Source organism: Chinchilla lanigera, unplaced genomic scaffold, assembly GCF_000276665.1.
Source record: "Chinchilla lanigera isolate Chin_1 unplaced genomic scaffold, ChiLan1.0 scaffold00001, whole genome shotgun sequence".
NCBI lineage: Eukaryota > Metazoa > Chordata > Mammalia > Rodentia > Chinchillidae > Chinchilla > Chinchilla lanigera.
In genome coordinates this window covers 4,444,393-4,465,308 of record NW_004955402.1, presented here as the reverse complement: position 1 = coordinate 4,465,308, position 20,916 = coordinate 4,444,393, and the positions used below count along the sequence as shown (strand labels likewise).

The 20,916-nt window shown below is 48.8% G+C and overlaps 1 protein-coding gene across 4 annotated transcripts in view; it reads left to right on the top strand.

Moving 5' to 3' along the window:
• The window catches only part of Arhgap28 (Rho GTPase activating protein 28), a 113,706-nt gene that overhangs the window by 66,375 nt on the left and 26,415 nt on the right, over positions 1 to 20,916 (top strand). For all 4 annotated transcript variants that reach the window (XM_013516584.1, XM_013516601.1, XM_013516633.1 and 1 more), the window contains exons 6-11: positions 3,412 to 3,496; positions 6,150 to 6,292; positions 9,156 to 9,321; positions 9,428 to 9,519; positions 11,788 to 11,865; positions 17,232 to 17,394. In XM_013516584.1, coding sequence (XP_013372038.1) covers positions 3,412 to 3,496; positions 6,150 to 6,292; positions 9,156 to 9,321; positions 9,428 to 9,519; positions 11,788 to 11,865; positions 17,232 to 17,394 — 727 coding nt within the window. The remainder of the gene's footprint in view (positions 1 to 3,411; positions 3,497 to 6,149; positions 6,293 to 9,155; positions 9,322 to 9,427; positions 9,520 to 11,787; positions 11,866 to 17,231; positions 17,395 to 20,916) is intronic.

The window sequence follows — 20,916 nt, the reverse complement described above, 5'->3', positions numbered from 1 at the left end:
TTCTTCCAGATGAACTTAGGAAGGGGTTACAGCTACCCCTCATAAACATCTCGTTAGGACTTTTCTTCTAATGTTTCACCATGAAGTAGGATAATTGCTCTAGGATTCCACACTTTGTAATTGCTTTAATCTGGAATGGAGGTTGCAGTCTATCAAATGATCGCCCAGCATCTACTAAAGTGAGTGGGTTCAGCTGCAGACCTCACCCTCTGCAGATCAAAAATATTTTTAACTTGTATCTTCGCTCCATAGATACAAACTTTTCTTTTTGTCCTTACTCCGTAAATGATGCAGTAGAGCAGCTGCTGGTGGAGCGCTTACGTTGTAAGCTGAGTCCTCTGGAGATGCTGTGAAGTATCTTGAGGATGCGTGTAGGTTATACACGAATGCAACGGCATTTTCTAGAAGGACCAGACTTGTGGTGTACGTGTCGTTCCTGGAGCCCCTGCCCCGCGGATGCTGGGGCGATTTGTGAACCTCAGCATCGGGCCTTCCTGCCTCAGAGGCCAAGGACCCCGTGTGGGCAGCCGGGTTTCCCCTCTTCATTTCCTGCGTGCAGTTTCCTGCTCTGACAGGAGAGGGCGCCTTTGTTTTACTCTGTTGCTGCTACCCCTGATGACTCCAAGCCTCAGTGCCTCCGCCTGACTTTCAGCCCCTTTGTAACGCGAACGCACCTCTCGATTAATTTAATTCTTATGTTTTCTAATCCTACACTGAACGCCTAGCGCTCCAGTGTCCTCACAGTTTTTGTGCTGGAGTGCTTCAGATATACCCATACCTGAAATGTCTATGGTATTCCCAGCCCTAGCCTGAGTGCTTCCGCCCGGGCCCTGTGCCCTTGTAAATCCTTGCTGTGGTCCTGGAGGTCCGGACCAAGTTCACGCACCTCACCTGTAACAGCCTTTGGGTAGCCCTTCTGCGTCTCCTTCGTTTTCCCTCAGCACAGCTTGTGTTATGGAAATTAGCTCTGAATGCTGGGCTGTGTGTCTTTTAATAATGTGCCATAAATGCTCCTCTGTTCTCCTCTCTGGAAGTAGCTCGAGAGCAGGGATTCGGGCGATGTCCCACAGTCACTTCTGTTACACGGCGCTGCTCATCCACAGAGTCGGCCAGCTACAGGCCAGTGACGCAACTGAGTCGATGCACACTTTTCCACTGACAGAGTAAGAAATTCTCCGTCCGTGGGTTTTTGCATCCCAAACCTTCGAATCCCAAATCTTCTCAGTCAGTGGGATTTCTGTCGATGTGCTAAATCAGTTAAGTGTCTCTGGATTCTCAGAGGAGTCTTCTCTTGCACAGTAAATGCCTCGGAAGTCTGACGAAGCATGTCTTTGTGGGTATTATGGTTTGTGTCTTCATGTCCCCACAGAGCCTCTTGCGGTCATAGAGTGTTTTTTGGAAGTGGCTGAATCTACAGTGTGTGATTGATTCACAATGCAGTACTGGGATTAAGGGTGCTGGGTTTAGGGTCGGTGATTGCTGGATGAGTCCACTGTTGGGATTGGCACCACCCTAATCCCGAGACTGGATACAATATAAGGGACAGAAAGAGGCTCTCTCTCTCTCATTGCTTTTGCTGTCTTCTGCCGCCATGAACTGTTGCCCTCTGCCATGTGCCACTTTGCCTTGGAGCCAGCTGATCATGGACTGAAACCTCTGTAGACTGTGAGCTAAAGAAATCTTTCCCCCTTTAACTTTTTAAATTTATTTATTTATTTATTTATTTATTTTAGGTCTTTATTTATTTATTTATTTTATTTATCATAGGGTCTCGCTATGTAGTTCAGGCTGGCCTTGAGCTCACTTTGTAGCCCAGGCTGGCCTCGAACTCGCAATGATCCTCCTGCCTCAGCCTCCCGAGTGCTGGGATTACAGGCATGCGCCACCACCGCCCCCCCTTTAACTTTGAGTATCAAGTATTATGTCTCAGCAATGAGGGAAAAGCAACTAAGACAGTGAGAAAGCTTAAGAGAACCACTGAAAAATTGTCCACATCTTTTGAAGAATTTTAATGCCTGGTTGTGTTTGTTGCTGTAACAAAATCCTGAGATGGGAAGTGTATAGGAGGGTACGATTACTTTGGCTCACAGTTTAGGAGGTTTGGGGCCCCTGTGGAACGGCCGTGTTGCTCCAGGGCCTGCGGTGGACCAGAACATCATGGTGGAATGCAAGACGGGACAGGCTGCTCACCCCAGGGCAGCCAGAAGCAAAGGCAGTACGAATAAGGGGGGCTGGGGTCCCAGTGTTCCCTCCAAGGGCACAGCGCAGTGACCCACACCTCCCACAGGCCCCTGTGCTTAAGGGTTCCACCACCCCACCAGCACCAAGCCTAGCCCCAAGCCTGCACACAGGGGCCTGGGGCCATTCCAGATCTGGACGACAGCTGTGGGGAGTCTTCCTCCTGTAGGGTCAGGAGAGCTATGACCGGTCCCACTGACATGAGCGGCATGGCCGCAGACGGTGTTCGTTTCTTCTTCCACTTACTGCAGTATCCGGGTATCCATGTTTTAATCATTGGCCGTCTATTTGCATGCTGTTTACACGGTTAAAAGTGTATCATCTCCTTTGAAATAAAATAGGAATAAAAAGAGAACACAAGGCTCTGAATGTGAGACTCCCTCCTGCAATTTGTAGCGCAAGATAAAAGATCTGTCATGAAGCAGGTGTTCGGTTACTGCTAAATAAACATCAGGCACTGGAGGGAAAATGAACAGATTTTATATGTGAACAGCACACAAAGGATTCTTCGTGGGATAGTGGATTTCATCATCACACCTATTCACAGATAAGCCCCACATTAAAATGGATAGGTCTTACCTATAAAAATTTTGATAGAATTTCTGTGTAATTTTTTTTACTGGTATCCATCCAGAGTCACCATGCAGGACTCTCCAGAGAGACACTTAGCTTCCAGTACAACTGCAGAGTGTTCAATACGTGGGCAGGAGTCCACGGAGGAGACTTGCAAAGTAATTAAGAGGGGGAACTAAAGTAGGAAAGATTATTTTTGTTAGTTGTTATCACCCCACATTTCGTACCAAGGGAATGGTAACATTGATATAATGAAGACAGCATACATCAAGCTTAACAGATCATTTAGTTATCGAATTATATGATATCAAGCATTGTAATTAGTGCAACTTAGCAAATGTATACCAAGAAATATTTAAGCACTAACAGGACTCAACTGCACTGCCTCTGATGTAGCTCCCTTTTGAGAACCCTGGGTGAGCTGCCTGTGTCTAAACTGAATGCAGAAACAAAGGAAATCAACGCAGGCCATGTATGAAATTGAGAAATGGGTTTTCTTGGGAATGGAATTCATGTATACTGCATTAGAAGTCAGATTGCAACGAAGGGCGGAGTGCATTTTGGTAAACTGCTGTGTGCTCGTCTCCCCTTGCTTGGCAGTCTATACTCGAGGCCGTCCCAGATATACCGGTCCACGCCAACGGCGCCGCAGAGTCCGGGCAGACGGATCCAAGTGTGCTGAGTGGTGAGTGCCGTGACCTCTGCTTGTGACTGACCTGTCATCTGGTTGTTCTGACACCCAGCACGGTGTCTCTTGTAGTTTATTTTAGTGTATTTTAAGCTGATACATAAAAACATCAACATGCACATATCCATGGGGTACACGTGTGGTTATGGCACAGGCAGATACTGTGTGGTCTCACGTCGGGTTAGACCTCTGCCCTGTGCATCATTTGTCCGTGGTGAGGCCTGTCAAGTCTTCCCCCACCTTTCCGAATTGTATTGTGCGTTATCATTGCCATGGAAACCCGCCTGTGCCGTAGGACCCTGGACCTCCTTCATCCTAACTGGGATTTAGCAGCCCCGATCCACTACCCGTGACGACCCTCCTTCTTCCTGGGAGTCAGCTTCTAAAAGCTCGAATGTAGGTGTTTCTCTCCCCATTATGACTCTGGCGTCCAGCACTCATTCTTCTCACTGCCCCAGACACCCTGTTCTGTCCCACCGACAGCCCAGCCCAACGGGAAGTGGCCCTTTCCTCCTTCCCTGCCCTCACGAAGGGGAGAAGCTGCTCAGCTGCTGGCTCGACCCCAGCTGCTCGTGACAGCAAGGGGCGGGGCCAGCTTGTGTCCAGCCCCTCCACGGCTCAGGCGGGCCCCTCGGGTGGGCCCAGAGTGGGACTGTGCCCTTTCTGTGAGAGAGTGAAACCCTGAACGCCACACTTCTGCGGTGGCTGAGAGTTTCCCTGACGTCTGTGCACTCTCCTCGTGCACGTATTTTTCGATGTCTGTACATTCGTCAGCTATCAGAAGGTGAGGTCATAAAAAGCTTCTGGAATCCACTATTGGTGTGGTTGCCCGACTCAAATAAACCAAAACACCGATTTGTACACCTTAGATTAAGTGCCAGTTGCCTAGTGTGTGACTTGTATCGCAGTACAGTTGACAGCAGGAGAAAGGGAAGCAGAGAGGGGGCTCACAGAAATTCGCCACATCGGATACCTGCTGCTCTGCTGCGATGCAGTTCAAGTCGTGCTGTTGAAGGACAGACATCTCGGTGTGGTGGCCCTGTGGCTCGCAGTACCACCGGTTTGATCTCTGCCCTCGAAAGAATCCTTCTGTAGGTCCTTGGGAAGCTAGAATACTCTTTAATAATGTCCCTTCATCTGTTCTGAGGGCAGACCTCCATGCAACAAGTAAAAAATTACCTCTGCTTTTGCCATTTTGTGAATTCTTACTGTAACCTCTTATGGCATTTTCAGTTAGTTCAGACCTCTTAAATCTGTTGTCTTCTCAATTTGTTCACTCAGCTTTTTATGTAAGGTGAATTAAATCTTTACATTTTTCTATTTGTTCCTTTTTTCCTATTTCATCACATAATGTCCATAGGAGAGACAAAGAGAAGGAGTTCTTTCTGTAATCAAATATGCGTACTTTTTAGTTTTTTGAGGAATAAAGAAAATATGATGTATATACACAATGGAGTACTACTCAGCCATAAAGAAGGGTATATTTGAGTCATTTGTGGGAAAATGGATGCACCTTGAGACGAGAATGTTAAGCGAAATAAATCAGACACATATCAAACCGAAATATATCTTTCCTCTTTTCAGACTGCCTTATCTCAGGAGTTTTTTGAAGCGATGGAAACCTGGGTTAAAACTTAAATATTGAATGGTTTCTCTAATATAGGAAACCTAACACATACATAATTTAAAGAGCAAAATGAAAGCTAGATAATAAAAAATAAGGAGATAGAGCTTTTGCCAAGGGGGAGGGGAGAGAAAGGAAACGTAAAGAGAATAGATGTGTCCTGGACCAGCACGAGCTGAATGTAATCAAGTGCTGCAAACATGTGCTAATAAAAATCGAAAATATGAGTGATAATTTTAATATTTTAATTATTTAATTACTCACGTAGTTATTTGCATGAGCACTTTTGCCACACAGCAGAGCAAAACGCCAAGCCAAAGTCAGAAGTCAGAGAGTCGGGCTGCTCTGATATTTTATGGGTTCCTTTGGTTTTGGTCCAGGGTGTTCGTCATCTGTGTTAACTTTCGGACTAGCTGGAGAGAAGCGCTCCTCCAGGCACGACGGGCACCGTCAGCTTCTCAGGGTGTGCAGCAAGCAAGGCTGGCTGACGGATGTCAGAGCACAGCACTGCCCATTAATTCACCTGGACAAACCTCGCAGGGGAGTCTAGGCTGAATTTAAATGAATCTTAAGAGGCAAATGTTCTACAGTTTGGGGGAGAAACACAATGGAATAAAAGTAGAGAGGAGCAACAGTGGGAACCTCCCCTTCCTTCCGCTTGGTCCCCATGGGCAATAGCTCCAAATCTAATGGAGTTTAATTACTAATGTAAGAATATATAGAAGTACCCTGTTTAGGGTCTTTGGCTGTAAATAATCCTCAGCAGCAAATTTTCTGAGGCATAAAAAGCTAACGTTTAAAAACTCAGACTGAATGGAAAGTTTGGGTAATGATAGAAATGCCTTCACATGAAGTTGGATTTCACTGCGCCCTTGCTTCGATGAACGCCTGGGGGCGCTGGTGCTTTTCTTCAGAAATTAACATGCTCCTGTGCTCCTGGGTCACCTTGTGAGTCTTGTGGCTGTTTTATGGTAAATGGTGCTGGTTGGGTGGCATATTAGATATCCTGTGTCTTTGTTTTTTGAGACGATGACTATCTGGAAAAGAACATTTCAACAGAGGCTGAAGAGCTGTCCTTTGAAGTGTCGTACTCAGAAATGGTTACAGAGGCCCCAAAGAGAAATAAATTGAAGAAATCAGAAATTAAGAAAGAAGACTATACTTTAACTGTAAGTAAAAACCTTTGTGATTATCCCGGTAACTTTCTGGAACTTCCCCATGGGCCAAACTGAGGACTTAAAAAAGAAAAACGAAAGACCATCAGCACCCAGGGCCCTGGGTGGCTGGGCATGAGCATTGTGCACCACCATTGTGGGTGTTGTGGCGGGAGACCATTCTTGTGCAGTGCCCGGCCCACTTAGCTGCACCTAGCAGACCTGTGCTGAGGAGAAGTTGTGAACTTAATTCCTTGATTCACAGACTAGGTTAGTCAGCTTACCATTGCTTTGAAAAACTCCTGCGATAAAGCAGCCTGAAAAGAGGAAAGGTCTATTTTGGTTCGATTAGCGAGGTTTCAGCATCGTCAGTTGACTGCAGTGTTTGGGCAGGAGCGTCTCACAGCAGAGCACATGTGGAGGAAGCTGCTCACTTCCTGGTGGGCAGGAAGTGAGATGAGAAACAGGAAAGGGTCCCAGCATCCTCGGCAAGGCCACGCCTCCAATAACCTCACTTCCTTCCACTAGGCCCGCCTCCTAGGGGGTCCCACCAGCTCCCTATAGCTCCACAGCCTAGGGAGCAAGACTTCAAGACATGTAGATCCTAACCGTAGCACAGAAGAAGAGGGATTTCAGCCTGTTTGTGAGTGTTCCAACACTTCACTTGTCAGTCAGTGCAGACACTGACTACATGTATCTCATACCAAGAAGCAAGCGTTCAGAGGACAGATGCTAAAAACTCAGGAGAACCAAGAACTGGTGTCACCAAAAGACAAGTTTGCTATTATCCTCAAAGCCTCTTTCTGTGTCTGGAACATTGTGTCCTAGAAGCATGACCTAGAGCGAGGTCACACTCATCATCTATTTGCTGTTTGTTAAATAGACACACATTTGCAGAATTCCTGACTTGGAGACCCGCATGTTCTCTGCTAATCAGAGCAACAGGTTCCATGCACAGGGCTTGGGCTGTGTCAGAGCTAAAGTAGTAAGTCCTCAGGAACAGGCCCATTGCACCAGGCAGCCTGGACCATTCCCAGACAACCACTCTGAGATGGAGGAGATAGAGGACGAGGAAGATCACCAAGCACTGTCCCCTTAGCACGTGGAACCGTGGGCTCTAGCTGCAGGGTGGACCCTGGTGATTACTCCCTTTTACAGATGAGAACACTGAGGCCCAGAGAGGCTAAAATCATGTGTCCAAAGCCCCAGAGGAGTAGGATTTCAAAAAGTCCCAACCCTTCCTGGTCCCCAAGAAGTCCCCACATTGGAGGGCAGAATGGTGTTCCAGGACAGAGAGGGAAGCCCTAGAGATTCTGGTGTCAGGGACAGCCCCTCTTTATAGGTCTCTTTAGAGAGTCATGCAAGAGATGTCTCCTCATCAGAGCTGGCTCGTCCTGAGTCGTAATCGCCGGAGTGCAGGTCACCTCCTGGGAAGGACTCAGCGGGCTTAGCATCAGTACTTGCACAATGGGTGAAACGGTTTCTGTGGGTTATTGCAGGGTGATGTTGGTCTCAGGAAGAATGGAAGATAATGAAGAGTATTTAACAGCACAAGCTATATTCTGCATTTTGCTGTCTTACTTTTGAGTACTTGGGGTTATGATGCATTGGTAGATGGTGTAGTATCCCCAAGTTATCTCTGACTTAGGGAACCCTTGTGGAAGGTGTGTTTTAAAGCTTAGTAGTTTGAAAAAGTATGAGATTTTTATTGTTTTAGCATATTTTTCAGTGTCCAGTTCTCCAAGAAGAAATAGCCTTCTGGGTATTACATAAGACCATCTTTTACTGGCCCCTTAGATGTCCACAGTGTTCTAGATCCTTTTCATGGATCTTTTAGTGCATTTTATTTCTTTGTGTGGGAATGGAACAGTATTGTTGTCTTCAAGAGGTTAGTAACATGATTCGTGCGTTGAGTGCATTTTGCTCTTTAAAGAAGTTGGAATCAGCTAAATCTAGCTTTTAAGGTAGAGTAACTGCTATCTCAGTGAGCCTGGGTAATCTGGACAATGGGGAGGTTACTGAAAGTCTTAAAGTATGCAGTTGTGGGATATGCAAAGCCTGATTTAAGGAGAGGGACTGTCTGCACTGAGACCACCTACAGCAATCTTGGGCTAGACCTAGGCGTACCATCTCATAGGGGTACCCCATGTGTCACCCAGATTGAGAGCTTGTATTGTGCAGAGTCCCTGTGGTGCTTGGCTCCTCCCCACTTTGACAGAGTAGGATATCCCTTATGGGGAAACAGTTTTCACAATTGTGATGGCAAAGTCATCAGGTGCTTCAGACACACTCATAGTCTCTCTGTGACCCAACATGCTCCCCAGAGTGTTGTTTTTTGTTTTTTTTTTTCCCCCCCAGAATGTTTTTTGCAAATACCATGTTTTGCTGTTGTCTTAATTACTTTCTTCATTGCTGGGACAGTTTGCCTGACACTGACAAATTAAAGGAGGGAAAGTTTATTTTGGCTCACAGTTTGTAAAGGTTCCAATCAATAGTCAGCTGGATCCAAGGCAGGGCAGCATGGCAGAGGAGAAACAGTCTGTTGCAGGGCAGCAGAGAGAGATCAAGGGAGGAGGAGGGAGATAGACCCGTCCAGGCCATGGCTCCAGTGCCCCACCTCCTCCCACCATGCTTCACTTCCCAACATCACAGTTAGCTATGAACTCATCAGTGGACTAATCCGCTGTAAGTGTCACACCCCCATGATCCAATTCCTTCCCAAAAGCCCCATCCAAGTGCACATGAGGCTTCGGGCAGGTGTGTATCTAGACATAAACTGTAACAGCTGTGTAGCGGTGGAATGTCCAGGTAGCACTGAATGAAGCTATGATAATTTCCCTTAGCCATAAAAACCCAGTATCTTCCCTATGTATCTTAGAAATTTATTGTTCAGAAGACCAGATTTGGGCTCACTGAAGCAGGCGACCTGTCAGCGGAAGACATGAAGAAGATCCGCCATCTCTCTCTGATCGAGTTGACCGCCTTTTTTGATGCCTTCGGAATTCAACTGAAAAGAAACAAAACAGAGAAAGTAAAAGGACGAGGTAACTCAGAGGACTGATTGCTTCGGGCTTTGGCCCTAGCGCCCTGGAGTAAAAGAGTGCTTTTCTGATTCCTTTTTCTTTCTCCCTGGACTTTCCCACAATGAAGATAACGGGATCTTTGGAGTTCCACTTACTGTGCTCCTGGACAATGACCACAAGAAAGACCCTGCGGTGAAAGTCCCGCTTGTATTACAGAAAGTAAGTAGACCACAAACAAACGGGGAGCCCCTCCAGCCTCTGCTTGGGTTTGGTGCCTTGTAAGCCCACAGATAATGTGCCTTTCAAAATGAATGCACCGTGGTCCTGTTCAGATCCGGGCCAGTGGTGAGCCTCCGCTTCCCTGCATGCGTCCACATAATGGCTGCGAGTACTTGGGCCGCTTGGCCTTGCTCACAGTCCGCCGTTCGCTGCTGCAACAGAATCCCTGAGGCTGACTTTGTACAAGAAAACAAATTTACTTCACCCACAATTTAGGAGGCCGAACGTGCACAAAACACGGCACCAGCTCTGGTAAAGTCACCCTTGGCTGGGTCGCCCTGTGGCAGTGACATTGCCGATGGGCAAATGTGCCAGAGGGAGAGATCGCATGGTCAGACAGGAAGCTAGAGAGCTGGAGAGCCCAGAGTGACGTCCCACTAAGGGCCCGCCACCTCCACACAGCCCACTGGAGACCAAGCTGCCCAGCTGTCCACCCCAGGGGCGACACACCGGGCAGGCACAGCAGTTCTGTCTTGGCTTGCTTTTTCTCTAATACTTTTTCAGGTGTCGTTTGTGCATGAGTTTGTGTTTATTCATGTGTTTCCTCATTTATCTGGCTAAAGATGGACCTTAACTATTAACAACGTACTTATGGATCGTGTAGTATTTGTTGACTCATCTCCTAGGCTGAATATTTTTAAACATGGATGTGCAATTATTTCCTGAATTTTCCAAATAAAGGTGAATAAATCAGCTGGTTCTGGTAATCTTTCAGGTGTGATGTGCAGATAGTAGTTAGAAATAGAACTTTGTTTTTTGGTTTTTTGGTACTGGGAATCAAACGCACAACCTTGCCCTTGCCAGGCAGGTGCTGTGCCTCTGAGCTATATCCTTGGCCTAGAAATAGTAGTTTGGTGGAACAACATAATTTAAATAGTGGTCTGAACTGTCTCCTGTGATTATCTCTGTGACCCTCAGGGCCGAGCGGCGGGCTCACTGTTAGGTTGTCTTTTCATAATGTCTGGCCCAGGCAGTGTGCACTTGCTCAGCAGTGACATCTGGTGGCTCGAGTAACAACCCAAGTCCTCAACAGTAACCTCGCTGAAATTTAACAAGAGCCTTTAAATGTTTTACAGAAAGACAAATGGAGAAAACGTACAGTGACTGTATTCACACCAGCATTCTGCACCCTCATGCTGTCTTCCTGTACTTTGCTAGCAGTACTTCGAGTTAAGCTGGTCCTTCAAGACTGGTGACTGACTGGCTGGTGACAGGAACAGCAGGGGGGCAACCAGACAGCCAGAGGATGCAGGTGGCACCTCTGTGCCCAGGGCCACCCAACCCCCTCCAGCAGGGCTGCGCTGGTGCCCTGGTCACATAAGAAATGTCCCATCTCTTCAGACAGGGCAGCCCAGGTCAGGGCCACCCTCCACCTTCTACCGAGGAACCAGTAGAGGCAGAGGAGGCTGGGTGCCTGTCCAGGTCGAAAGCCTGAAATTTAACAACTCCAAGACTTTCTTCCCTTCTTTAAATTAAAACCAGAATTATGCCCCTTTGTCCTCCATGTAAAGTCAGTTTGAAGAAAATCTATAAAAATCTAAGGAGATTCAACACATGGATAGAAGTTGTTTTGCAGGTGTAGGAATCTGGCAGAGAACTTAGCCAGGGGGAGCAGACAGAAGGTGCTCAGTGAGCACTTAAGTAAATCTGGGTCTGTGTCACACAGGTCACTCACGGGTGTGAGCTGTTGTCGCAGCTGGTGTGCGTGCTCCCTAGGGTCATAGAGACGCAGGGGCTTCCTCTCACTGTGGAAGCCAAGCCAGTCGTCTAGCCTTCCAATTCCTCAGTTTGCTGGGCAGTAGAGTGGGGATAATAATAGGACCTATTTGTAGGATTATCACCAGGGTTAAATGAGGTCGCTGGTCAGTACCATCCAGAGCGGTTGTAACTCATGGCATTAGATTCAGACTCTTCCTTACAGGTCAGTCTGCACAAAGAGATGTTGCCACTGAAATTTAACATGGTTAAGAGGCAGTGTGTTAACACGGCACGGGGTGAATCTTGGGAAGTTGAGTCCCCATGTGCTCGCTGGCAGATTGGAGGATAACGCTGACCTTGTCGGGAGGCTGTGAGCATTTAACGAGGCGTCCGAATGCTAGACAGATCCGCGAGCTTGGGATCTCCCCCATCCTTGTCATCCTCATTGCTATTTCAGGTGTCTGTGATCACATGGAGGTACTTATTTTGTAATATCTCCTTGCTTTGCAGTTTTTTGAGAAAGTTGAGGAGTCGGGTCTGGAATCCGAAGGAATTTTTCGACTCTCAGGATGCACTGCCAAAGTCAAGGTACCCCGTGTTTTCTCTCTTCCTTGTTAGAGATCTAAGCGGCCTAGACCCAGCTCACGTGAGACCTGGAATCTAGTCTTTGTTGTTGACATTGCTTAGGTATTTGACACTATCACTGGTCTCTATCTAGTATTCTGTGTTTCTTCCACGAGCTTTTTAAATTAGAACAATTAATAAGCAGCCTACAGCAAAACAAGGAGCCAGCGCACTGCCAAGAGCTGCCACTCGTCTCCAGTCTCGAGGTGCCCGTCGTGCTCTGGGGTCGAGTGTCTCAGTTCTTTGTGTCACGGAAGCCACTGAGCCTGTAGCGTACGAGCCCTTGTTCCCATTTCCCGTTGCTTTAAGCCTGGAAACATTCTTCGGCTTTCCTTTTCCCTGAAGTGTGTGTAAGGCTTGGTCGCGGTGGTTGTGGCCACAGGGGCTCTCACTCAGCAGTTCTAAATCCCAACTCCATTTATGGTATTGCTCGTGTCCACGTCGGAAACCCCGTCCCTGAGCCCCAGGAACCCTGTGCCTTTGCCTTCTTCCTTCCACACGGCAGTGCACTCCACAGAATGGTAAGGGAAGAAGCTCGGGAGAGAAGAGCGCTCCTCCTCAGCCTCCAGTGGGAAATCTCACTGTTAGGTGGTAAACCCCGAGGGGCAAGCACAAAGGGAAGGGGAACGAGTGTGGTTGTCTTTAGAACTATTCAGAAATTCAGGGGCCACGCACAGCGGCAGAAAGGCGCCTCTTCGTCTGTTGCTGTGGTGTGTATGTTGGGAAATTCTGTTTGTGTCAGAAGTCTCAGGGCTTTAATACAGAAGTGTGACTAGATGTTTCTGAAGTGGAAATGGAGAATAAGTAGGCCATGACTTCTCCTCCAGAGGCCTACCACTGAGGCAGATTGGCCACGGAAGAGAGCCCTGGGGGCAGGCAGGAAGGGCCCGTGGTGCAGGCTGGCTCAGTCATCCCCAGGCGGCCCTGTGCACTGCTCAGCTCTGCCTTGCCTGGGCTTCCTTCGATGGACATGGCTGAGGCAGAGCCAGAGGGCCAGAAGCTGCAGAGATCAAGTCAGCAGCCGGAACCTTTGCAGATGAGTACAGCAAGTTCCCTTTACGGAGCGAAGAGTGGGGAACCGGGGTATCACCAGTAAACCACTTGGGCAGCTGAGACAGGAGGATCACTGTGACTTCAGGGCCAGCCTGGGCTCTAGATGAGTTCAAGGCCAGCCTGAACTACACAGTGAGACCGCGTCTCAAAAAGAAAAAGAAAGAAAAGAAAAGAAAAGAAAAGAAAAGAAAAGAAAAGAAAAGAAAGCCAATTCAATTCCTAACGGTCCTAAAGTTCACAGTTCCTACGCTGTCTCCTTGGCTCAGTTTCTCCTGTGTTTGTTTCTTAGATGTTCTTCTGAGCGAATGTGCCCAAAGTGGGAGGTGGAAAGCTGTTGCTAGTGGTGGTCCAGTCTTTGGCTTATCAAGAGCATCAAAGACCCAAAAGAAAGTCAAAAAATATATTTCCCAAAACAGACCCAGACCCCATCCCTTCGTCCCACCCTCTGTAATTGAAGGCTGCATTTACACAAATTCTTGCTGGTTTCCATATTTGTGTGTGTGTGAGAAAAGAATGCTGGATATGACGTAAATTACCCTGTACTAAATAATCAACTTGAAAACACAGTAGGATGTTTCTTGCGTGTACAGGTTCACATGCTAGCAGACATTACTTTTCTCGAGCTACTCTTGGACTGAAAAGTGCTTACCCAGCGTGAATCATGCCTGCCAGGACTCCTCAGAGGCTCCGGCATTCCTGAACCACGATGAGCTCAAAGTCCCTCTACTCCCCCGCTCGGTTTTGTGTAGTGTCAGCCTATTTATCCCACTGCCTGTTCGTCTGAGAAATTCCATCCAGATGTTCTCATGCCTCAGGTCCAAAACAGCCCATGTGCAAGAAACCCGGGCCAGTGAAGAGGGACAGGGACCGAGAGGCGGGAGGGCCTGAAGTGCAGTGTTAAAGGGGTCTGCTCTGCTTTCCTCTTCTCAAACCTGAGGCTTTTCCTTTTAAAACCTCCTCTGCCAGACTACTTTTCGTGGGAGCGTCCCTGCAGAAGACAGTGTCTTTTTTGAGCTCCATTACAACCATCCCCACTTATGCCAGGTACATGACACCATTTGGGACTCCGCTGTGGAACATCCAGCCGAGCTTTGTGCCTGGAACACGCAGTGAGACCCGTGGAGAAGCGGCTCCGAGAAGAAGCTGCTAGGCTGTAGCCAAACTGGGACCTGACTGTAGAGCTGGTCCCATACTGGAGGCCTCGGATCATTTGGAACTCATTTGATGCTTTGGGTGTTCAGTGATTTGCTTTGCGAGCCATGGCAGAAATGCCAGCTCTGGGGAGACGTCACGAGGAAGGCCGACTGTTCTCTGTGTTGCCTCATGTCCTCTGCAGGACAGTTACACGGCCTGGCATGCTGGTCCCCGCTCGGAGCTGGTGGCCACAGGCTTCCCACAGCGTTGGGATGAAGCTGCCTCAAACTGGTTGATTTGTGCTCGCTTCACTCTGCTGATTTCCCTCTTTTGCTGAGCGGGAGCTTTTTAGTTTACTAGAATTCCATTTGTCTATTTTTGCTTCTGTTTCCTGTGCTTTGGGGGATTTTGTCCAAAAATCCGTGTCCCTTCCAATGTCCCAAAGCATTTCCCCTCTGCTTTGTTGTAGCAGTTTCATGGTTTCAGGTCTCACCTTTTGAATCTTTAATCCATTTTGAATTGAACTTTTCTTCTGGTGAGAGACAGGGGTCCAACTTAGTTCCTGTGCAATTTTCCCAGTACCATTTGCTGAAAACACTGCCCTGTCTCCAGCAGGCACTCCTAGCTCCTTTGTCGAGCGCCATTTGGCTGTAGATGTGTGGTTTACTTCCAGGCTCTCTGTTCTGTTCCACTGGTCTAAATGTCTGTTCTCAGCCAGCACCACGTGTTTTATTACTATACCTTTGGAGGATGTTTTGAAGTCAGTGTGATGCCTCCTGCTTTACTCCTTTTGCTCAGGATGGTTTTGGCTATCCAAGGTGGAAATGTTTTTAACATCCCTGTTGTACCGGGAGAATTTTGAGGCACAGGCCAGGCAGCCCCGTGAGTTGTGGAGTTGGGATTAAAGCCTCAACAACCTGGCTATAACACCAGTCCCGGCCTGGTACCGTGCTGTCTCTCGGTAACGACACCACTCTCAGAGCAGCAGAGTCACAGTCATGATTCAGATGGTTCCTTTGGCCGAGGTGTGTGAGAAATAAACTTGAATTCTTCTGCTCTTGCAGATTCCTGCCCCCTTGAAGAACAGTTTCTCCTTTGCTTTACAGTGACGGGGCAGGCAGCTGTGTGCATGACTCAGCCCTCCTCCTGTGTTTTCTATGAGCAGCACCTGCACCAGCCCATCCCGGCCGGGAAATCGTCCTGGGCCACATTCAGCTCATCACCGGTCCGCGGGCTCGGTCCCCCTTAGCAATTCTTAAACACCCCTGCTTTCCGCTCCACAGCTGCGCATCTGGGTCAGTCCTTCATTGTCCACCACCAGACGTGGTGTCATAGCCAGTGACCGGGCTCTGGGCCCCTTCCCTGTCCCCAGCCCACACCAAGCTCCACACTCCCCCAGTCATCTTTCCATCCTGCTGTCAGATAGGGTGACCCCGACCTCGCCAGCGCCTGGCTTAGAAATGGTCCGAGCTGCCTCACTGCCCGCAGGACGCAGCCCTGTCCCCTGGGAGCTGGGAGCCGAGTGACACTGGACCTCCGTGCGCTGCGTTCACGCGTGCGGCTCCTCCTCATGGCCAGGGTGCCTTCCCGCACCCTCTCCCCACGAGATGCCCAGCAGGACTCAGACTTGGCCCAGCAGCCCCGATCCCAGCTCTCAGGGTTGCTCAGCGGCGACGTGGGGCCTCTGCCACGGCATCTGCAGTGTGAGCTGGCACCGTCCACTCCTGAAAAGGCTCCGCTGCTGGACTACAAGGCACCTGCAGACACCAAGCAGGTCTCAGGCAGCGCTCTCTTCCCGAGCCCAGTTTGGGGCCCGATCTCTTTCGCTCCGGGATGAACCTAACGTGTGTGTGGAAGGCTTTATCAAGTGCCCGTCAACCTTCTACCTGCAGAGCGCTGCTTGATTAGCTGTAGTATTCCTACTCGATTGCAGGACAAGAAGAAAACCCTTAAGTTCATCAGCGGAGCCAGGCAGTGGAGCTGAATTAGGGGTGTCTCTGTAGAAACTGGTGTGCAGAGGGTCTCCCTCCTGCAGGCTCTGGGAGCGAGGGCTCTGGTGCCTGCCTGTTAAGGAGCTGGTCTAGGTAGGAAAAGGTAGAATGATCGAGCTGACTGGCTGTGCGTGCTGAAGGCCAGAAGAATCGGATTCTCCTGAGAATAAAACAGAAGGTTGAAAACTGAGAGAGTGGAATAGTTACTTCCTAGCGCCAAAGGTGAATCTTGTAGTTAAAGGGAGCGCTTAAAAAAATTAGTTTTGCTTTGGAAAAGAAACATGGAGAAGGGTGGTATTGGTAGTCAAATTGGTAATGTAAAATGTGAAAAACAGACTTCAGGAGGTTTCTTTTAAAAAGCAACTGCGTGGCGCTCCCAGCCTTACAAAGCCAAAACTTTATGTGTAGAAGCCACGTGTGCGCTGTCACTGCTCCAGGCCAAGGTTGTTGGTCTGCTTGCTACAGCGAGGTCAGAGTGGCTCTACTGGGACCCCTCTGGCTCTGTACGTGGCCCTGAGAGAGCTGCACCATCTTGGTCCTATTTAGAAATAGAAGCGAGTGTGACAGAGGGATTGCAAAAAAGAAGAGGACAGAGACTTCTTCAGGAGCCAGCTGTGCATGTCTCTTGCGGGGTAGCGGGATCTGCCAAAGCCGCACAGATGACACCAGGAGCTAAGTAAAGAACTTCTATACTTGTGTGGATTCAGCTAATTACTTCAAGGTTAACATGGTGATGCACGTCTGTCATCCCAGCACTCTGGAAGGCTGAGGAGGGAACATCGAAAATTCGAGGTCAGCCCGGGCAAGTTAGTGCCTCAGCGAGACTCTGACTCAAAATAAAAAATAAAAAAGGGCTGAGGGTGTAGCTCAGTGTGAAGGTCTTGGATTCAAACCCTGATATCATAAAAAACTTTTTTTTCAGAAACTATTTTTAAAAATTCATTTGCAAATACCTATTTCCATTCTCTGATCATGTTGAGAAACAGGCTTAGACAAAATTGCCTTATCAATGTCCTTGCACAAGCAGCTTATTAAGTTCATAAAGTACTAAGTTTGTAAAAGTAGCTGATTAACCTCTGTGTGGTTTGCAGAGGGATGAAAATGGCTGTGGTAAGAGCTCATGGGACGCTGACCACCTCTCTTGATTTGCAGCAATACCGTGAGGAGCTGGATGCCAAGTTCAACGCCGATAAATTTAAATGGGACAAAATGTGCCACAGAGAAGCCGCTGTGATGTTGAAAGCGTTTTTCCGAGAGCTGCCCACCTCCCTCTTCCCTGTGGAATACATACCTGCCTTCGTCGCTCTGATGGAAAGTAGGTGGAGGACGCCACAGGTGCATGGCTCAGATACAAACGAGGTCAATAAGAGGGGCAGCAGAGGCTGGGGATTTAGCTCAGCGGCACAGCGCCTGCCTGGCAAGCGCAAGGTCGTGAGTTCAGTTCCCGGTACCGGAGAAAAACCAAAAAAAAAAAAAAAGAATGGGGGCAGCAGAAAAGAGGCTCAGATGAAGTGCGAGGCTGGTGGAGAGAAGTGCAGTTTCCTGGCACTGCGTGGGTAAAATGCTGAGTGTGACAGTAAACACTCACTTACTTCCAACCCAGTGCCCTGAAGCCTGCTAGACAGGATGGGCGGGGCCCTATCTTCATTCAAAGACGGAGCTGTTGAGATTGGATTCCTGTGTGATCGGTTAGCAGTGCAGCCAAGGTTTTTACCTTCCACTGCTGCCCCTGTAATGACAGACAACAGGGACCCATCAGGGCTGTCATGGGTGCTGAATGAAGCCATCTAGAGTAGCGCCTTGTGTGTCACAGTCCACTGAAGACTGTGAGATCCCTCCCATCCCTCCCTCTGAGTTCCGGGGGCTGGACAAGCCACCTGCCGTACACGCTGCACGTTTTGTCTCAGAATCACAGCGTGGCATCATTTTTCTAAAAAGTCACCAGATCTACCATTTGGGTCTTCGCTGACATCTTTGAAAGCACAGATGTGGGAGCTTGTGCTGCCCTTGACAGGGACTGATCTGACTGACGAGGTTGGCTGCAGAGGCTGAATAGTATACAGGATATGACAAAAGAACAAGTGTAGGGAGCTGGGGATGTAGCATCCTGCCTGGCAAGCGTGAGGTCATGAGTTCGATTCCCGGTATGAAAAAAAAAAGAAAAAGAAAGTGTAGAGAACAGCGGGGGCTTAGGTCAGGACTCCCGAGCCCGGCGTGGGCAGGCGTGTTAAGTAGGTGGCAACGCCACGTGGACAGAAAAGGGCTGTGGCCAGCCTGGCAGGGTGACCCTGGCCGCACACCGCTCTAGGTGAGGGTTGCGTGCAGGACAGAGAATGGAGTACAGGCTTGCGAGGAAAGACTTAATTTTAAAATGTCAGCCTTAATTTCACATTTTTGAGCGCTGTGTGAGCAGACATCTGTGGAGTCAGTCTGCAGCCTTCTGCGGGTAGACTAGAGCTGCAAGATCATCAAAACCCTAATGAAAGAAAAGAACAGTCGATCCCAAGCTGCATGACCAAACCTGTCCTTAGAATGAGTAGCTCCTAATCTTTAAAAGTTTTTACTAAACCAGATGCACAAAATAATTTTTTTTCCTTCAATAAGAGACCGTGAGCCGGGCATGGTGGCGCACACCTGCAATGCCAGTACTCAGGAGACTGAGGCAGGAGGATCGCTGCAAGTTCAAGGCCAGCCTGGGCTACAAAGTGAGCTCAAGCCCAGCCTGAACTGAGAAGTGAAACCCTGTTTTAAAAAGACCAAAAAATAAAAAGAGAGAGACTGTGATAGGGAAGCAGTCTTTGTCTGAGCTTTAATTCCCATGCCATCGGGGACAGGTATCTCTTTTCTTTGTAAGATCTCATGTTTTTATTCTCTGAGAAAAATTTGCTGACAAACACACAAAAGCTTGACCCCTTCTTTGATTTTGATTTCAGCTATTATATTTTTTTCAGTTCTAGAGTTTCCAGTTAATGCTGTATGAATGTTTTTATTTACTGCAAGGCCCTATCTTTTTCGTTCCTTGTTTTTTATTCCTTAAGCATGTTTTTTTCACATCCTTGAGGATAGTTTGATAACTGACTTCAAAACCCTCGTCGGTAGTGAGAGTTCCAGAGTCCTCTCCGGGCTGGTCTCCGTCCTGGAGGATGGACCCCGCCTTCCTGTTGCTTTGTGAGTCGGGGAATTGTAAATTCTACGTGAGGCTTGTTATTTGTTGCTGTTTTAAGCCGGTCATCTGCCTGGCTGGACTCAAGTTGCCAGTGGTCTTCGGCCTGCAGCTCAGCGGGTCTCAGAGCTGAGTTCATCCTTTGCTGCCCCCTCGTGGCCACACTGGGGCTCTGCGAGAGATTCCCCGGATTGCGGATTTTTCCCGGGATTGCGTTTTTCCTGGGATTACTGCTTTCCACCTCGAAGTCTCTCCTTTCTGGGACTGCACCATGACTTTCCGGTGGTTGTGGCCTCCTTGAACTCTGGTTCAGGCCATAAGGACCGGGATTTTTTGGTAACGTATTACTGAGCCTTGGCCACCCTGGGCAGCCCTGACCGCGGCGGGATCTCAAACTGAAGGCCAGGAGAAAAGAGCGCCGCCCTGTGCCAGCCCCGTCCCGGGTGCCCAGGCCTCTCCCGGACCCATCTGCCTGCGCACTCTGCACGGCCCCAGGTAGTTGTGGGGACTTTGCCCAGAAAGGGTTAGTGCCTGTGAGACCGTGATCTGGTAGGAGCTCACTCAGCTACTCCAAGAGCAGAATCCCTTACTTTTCAGAAAACACACACACACCGCACACCCGAAAGAACAGGATTTCCGTGATATCTGCCCTCCCGGGACATAGGCTGTCGGATTATGAATTTTACCTTGCTCTGGGGTTTGTAGGCTAAACAATGCATCAAAACAATCTAGTGCCACCGAGGAATTTGGAGTTTGGTTTGGTGTTGTGAGTCATCCCAGGAGGCCCCACCCTCCGATGCCAGAGCCGCCCGGAGAAGCACTTTAAGAAAGACAGGCGACTCTGGGTTCCCCGCGCTCTGTCCCCTCTCCGAGTGCGGCCAGCGCACTTCCCTGAAGGGGACAGTCTGACGCTCTCCTGGAAGCATCCTCAGAGGAACCCGCTTCAGTGTAGGATTTTCTAAGTGAAAAATACTAGATTGCAGGTGACTGATTTGATACCAGCCGACCCTGCAGGAAGCCCAGAGATATGGCTTGTGGCTCCCAGGAAATAACAGGCTTTTTGTCACCTGAAGCCAAGCAGAGATATTCCTAAAAGGAGCGCTGCGGAGGGACGTGTGGGAGCTGCACTTCAGATACCCAAATCCCTTCCCCATTCCGTTAATTACTTTCCTTTTTCAAGCTTGGCTTCCAAACTGCCTGCACCATTAATGAGCTAATAGTTCATGAATCAAGCCTCAGCTACTTTCGGGAAAAGCTAATCACTCTGGGAGAACAATGGCCTCATGATAACTCAAGCTTTCTACCAGGATGCTTGAATAAATTAATTACAAAAGTATTCACCACAAAACTGGGGAAGGCTAGGTTCCCTAAGTAAAATGAAGACGGGTTCTGTGCCAGGTTAGATTTTAATTACAAAGCGAGCTTCCCCTTTCTGTAAGAGCGGCAGAAATGGGGAGCCCGAGGCTAGGCTGCACCTATAGGGCTTCCCCTCCCCCGTGGGGTGCTGGGATCGCGCCGGGAGATGGAGGGCGGCTGCACCGGCAGCGCGCGCCTACAGGACCGTCTTCTCTGTCCCGAGGTGCCCTCTCCTGAGACAGCCCCTGACAGGTCCTGTTCATCTGGCAGACTCACACCAACATGCATTTGCCCTCTGCAGTGAGATCTGGCCCTGCG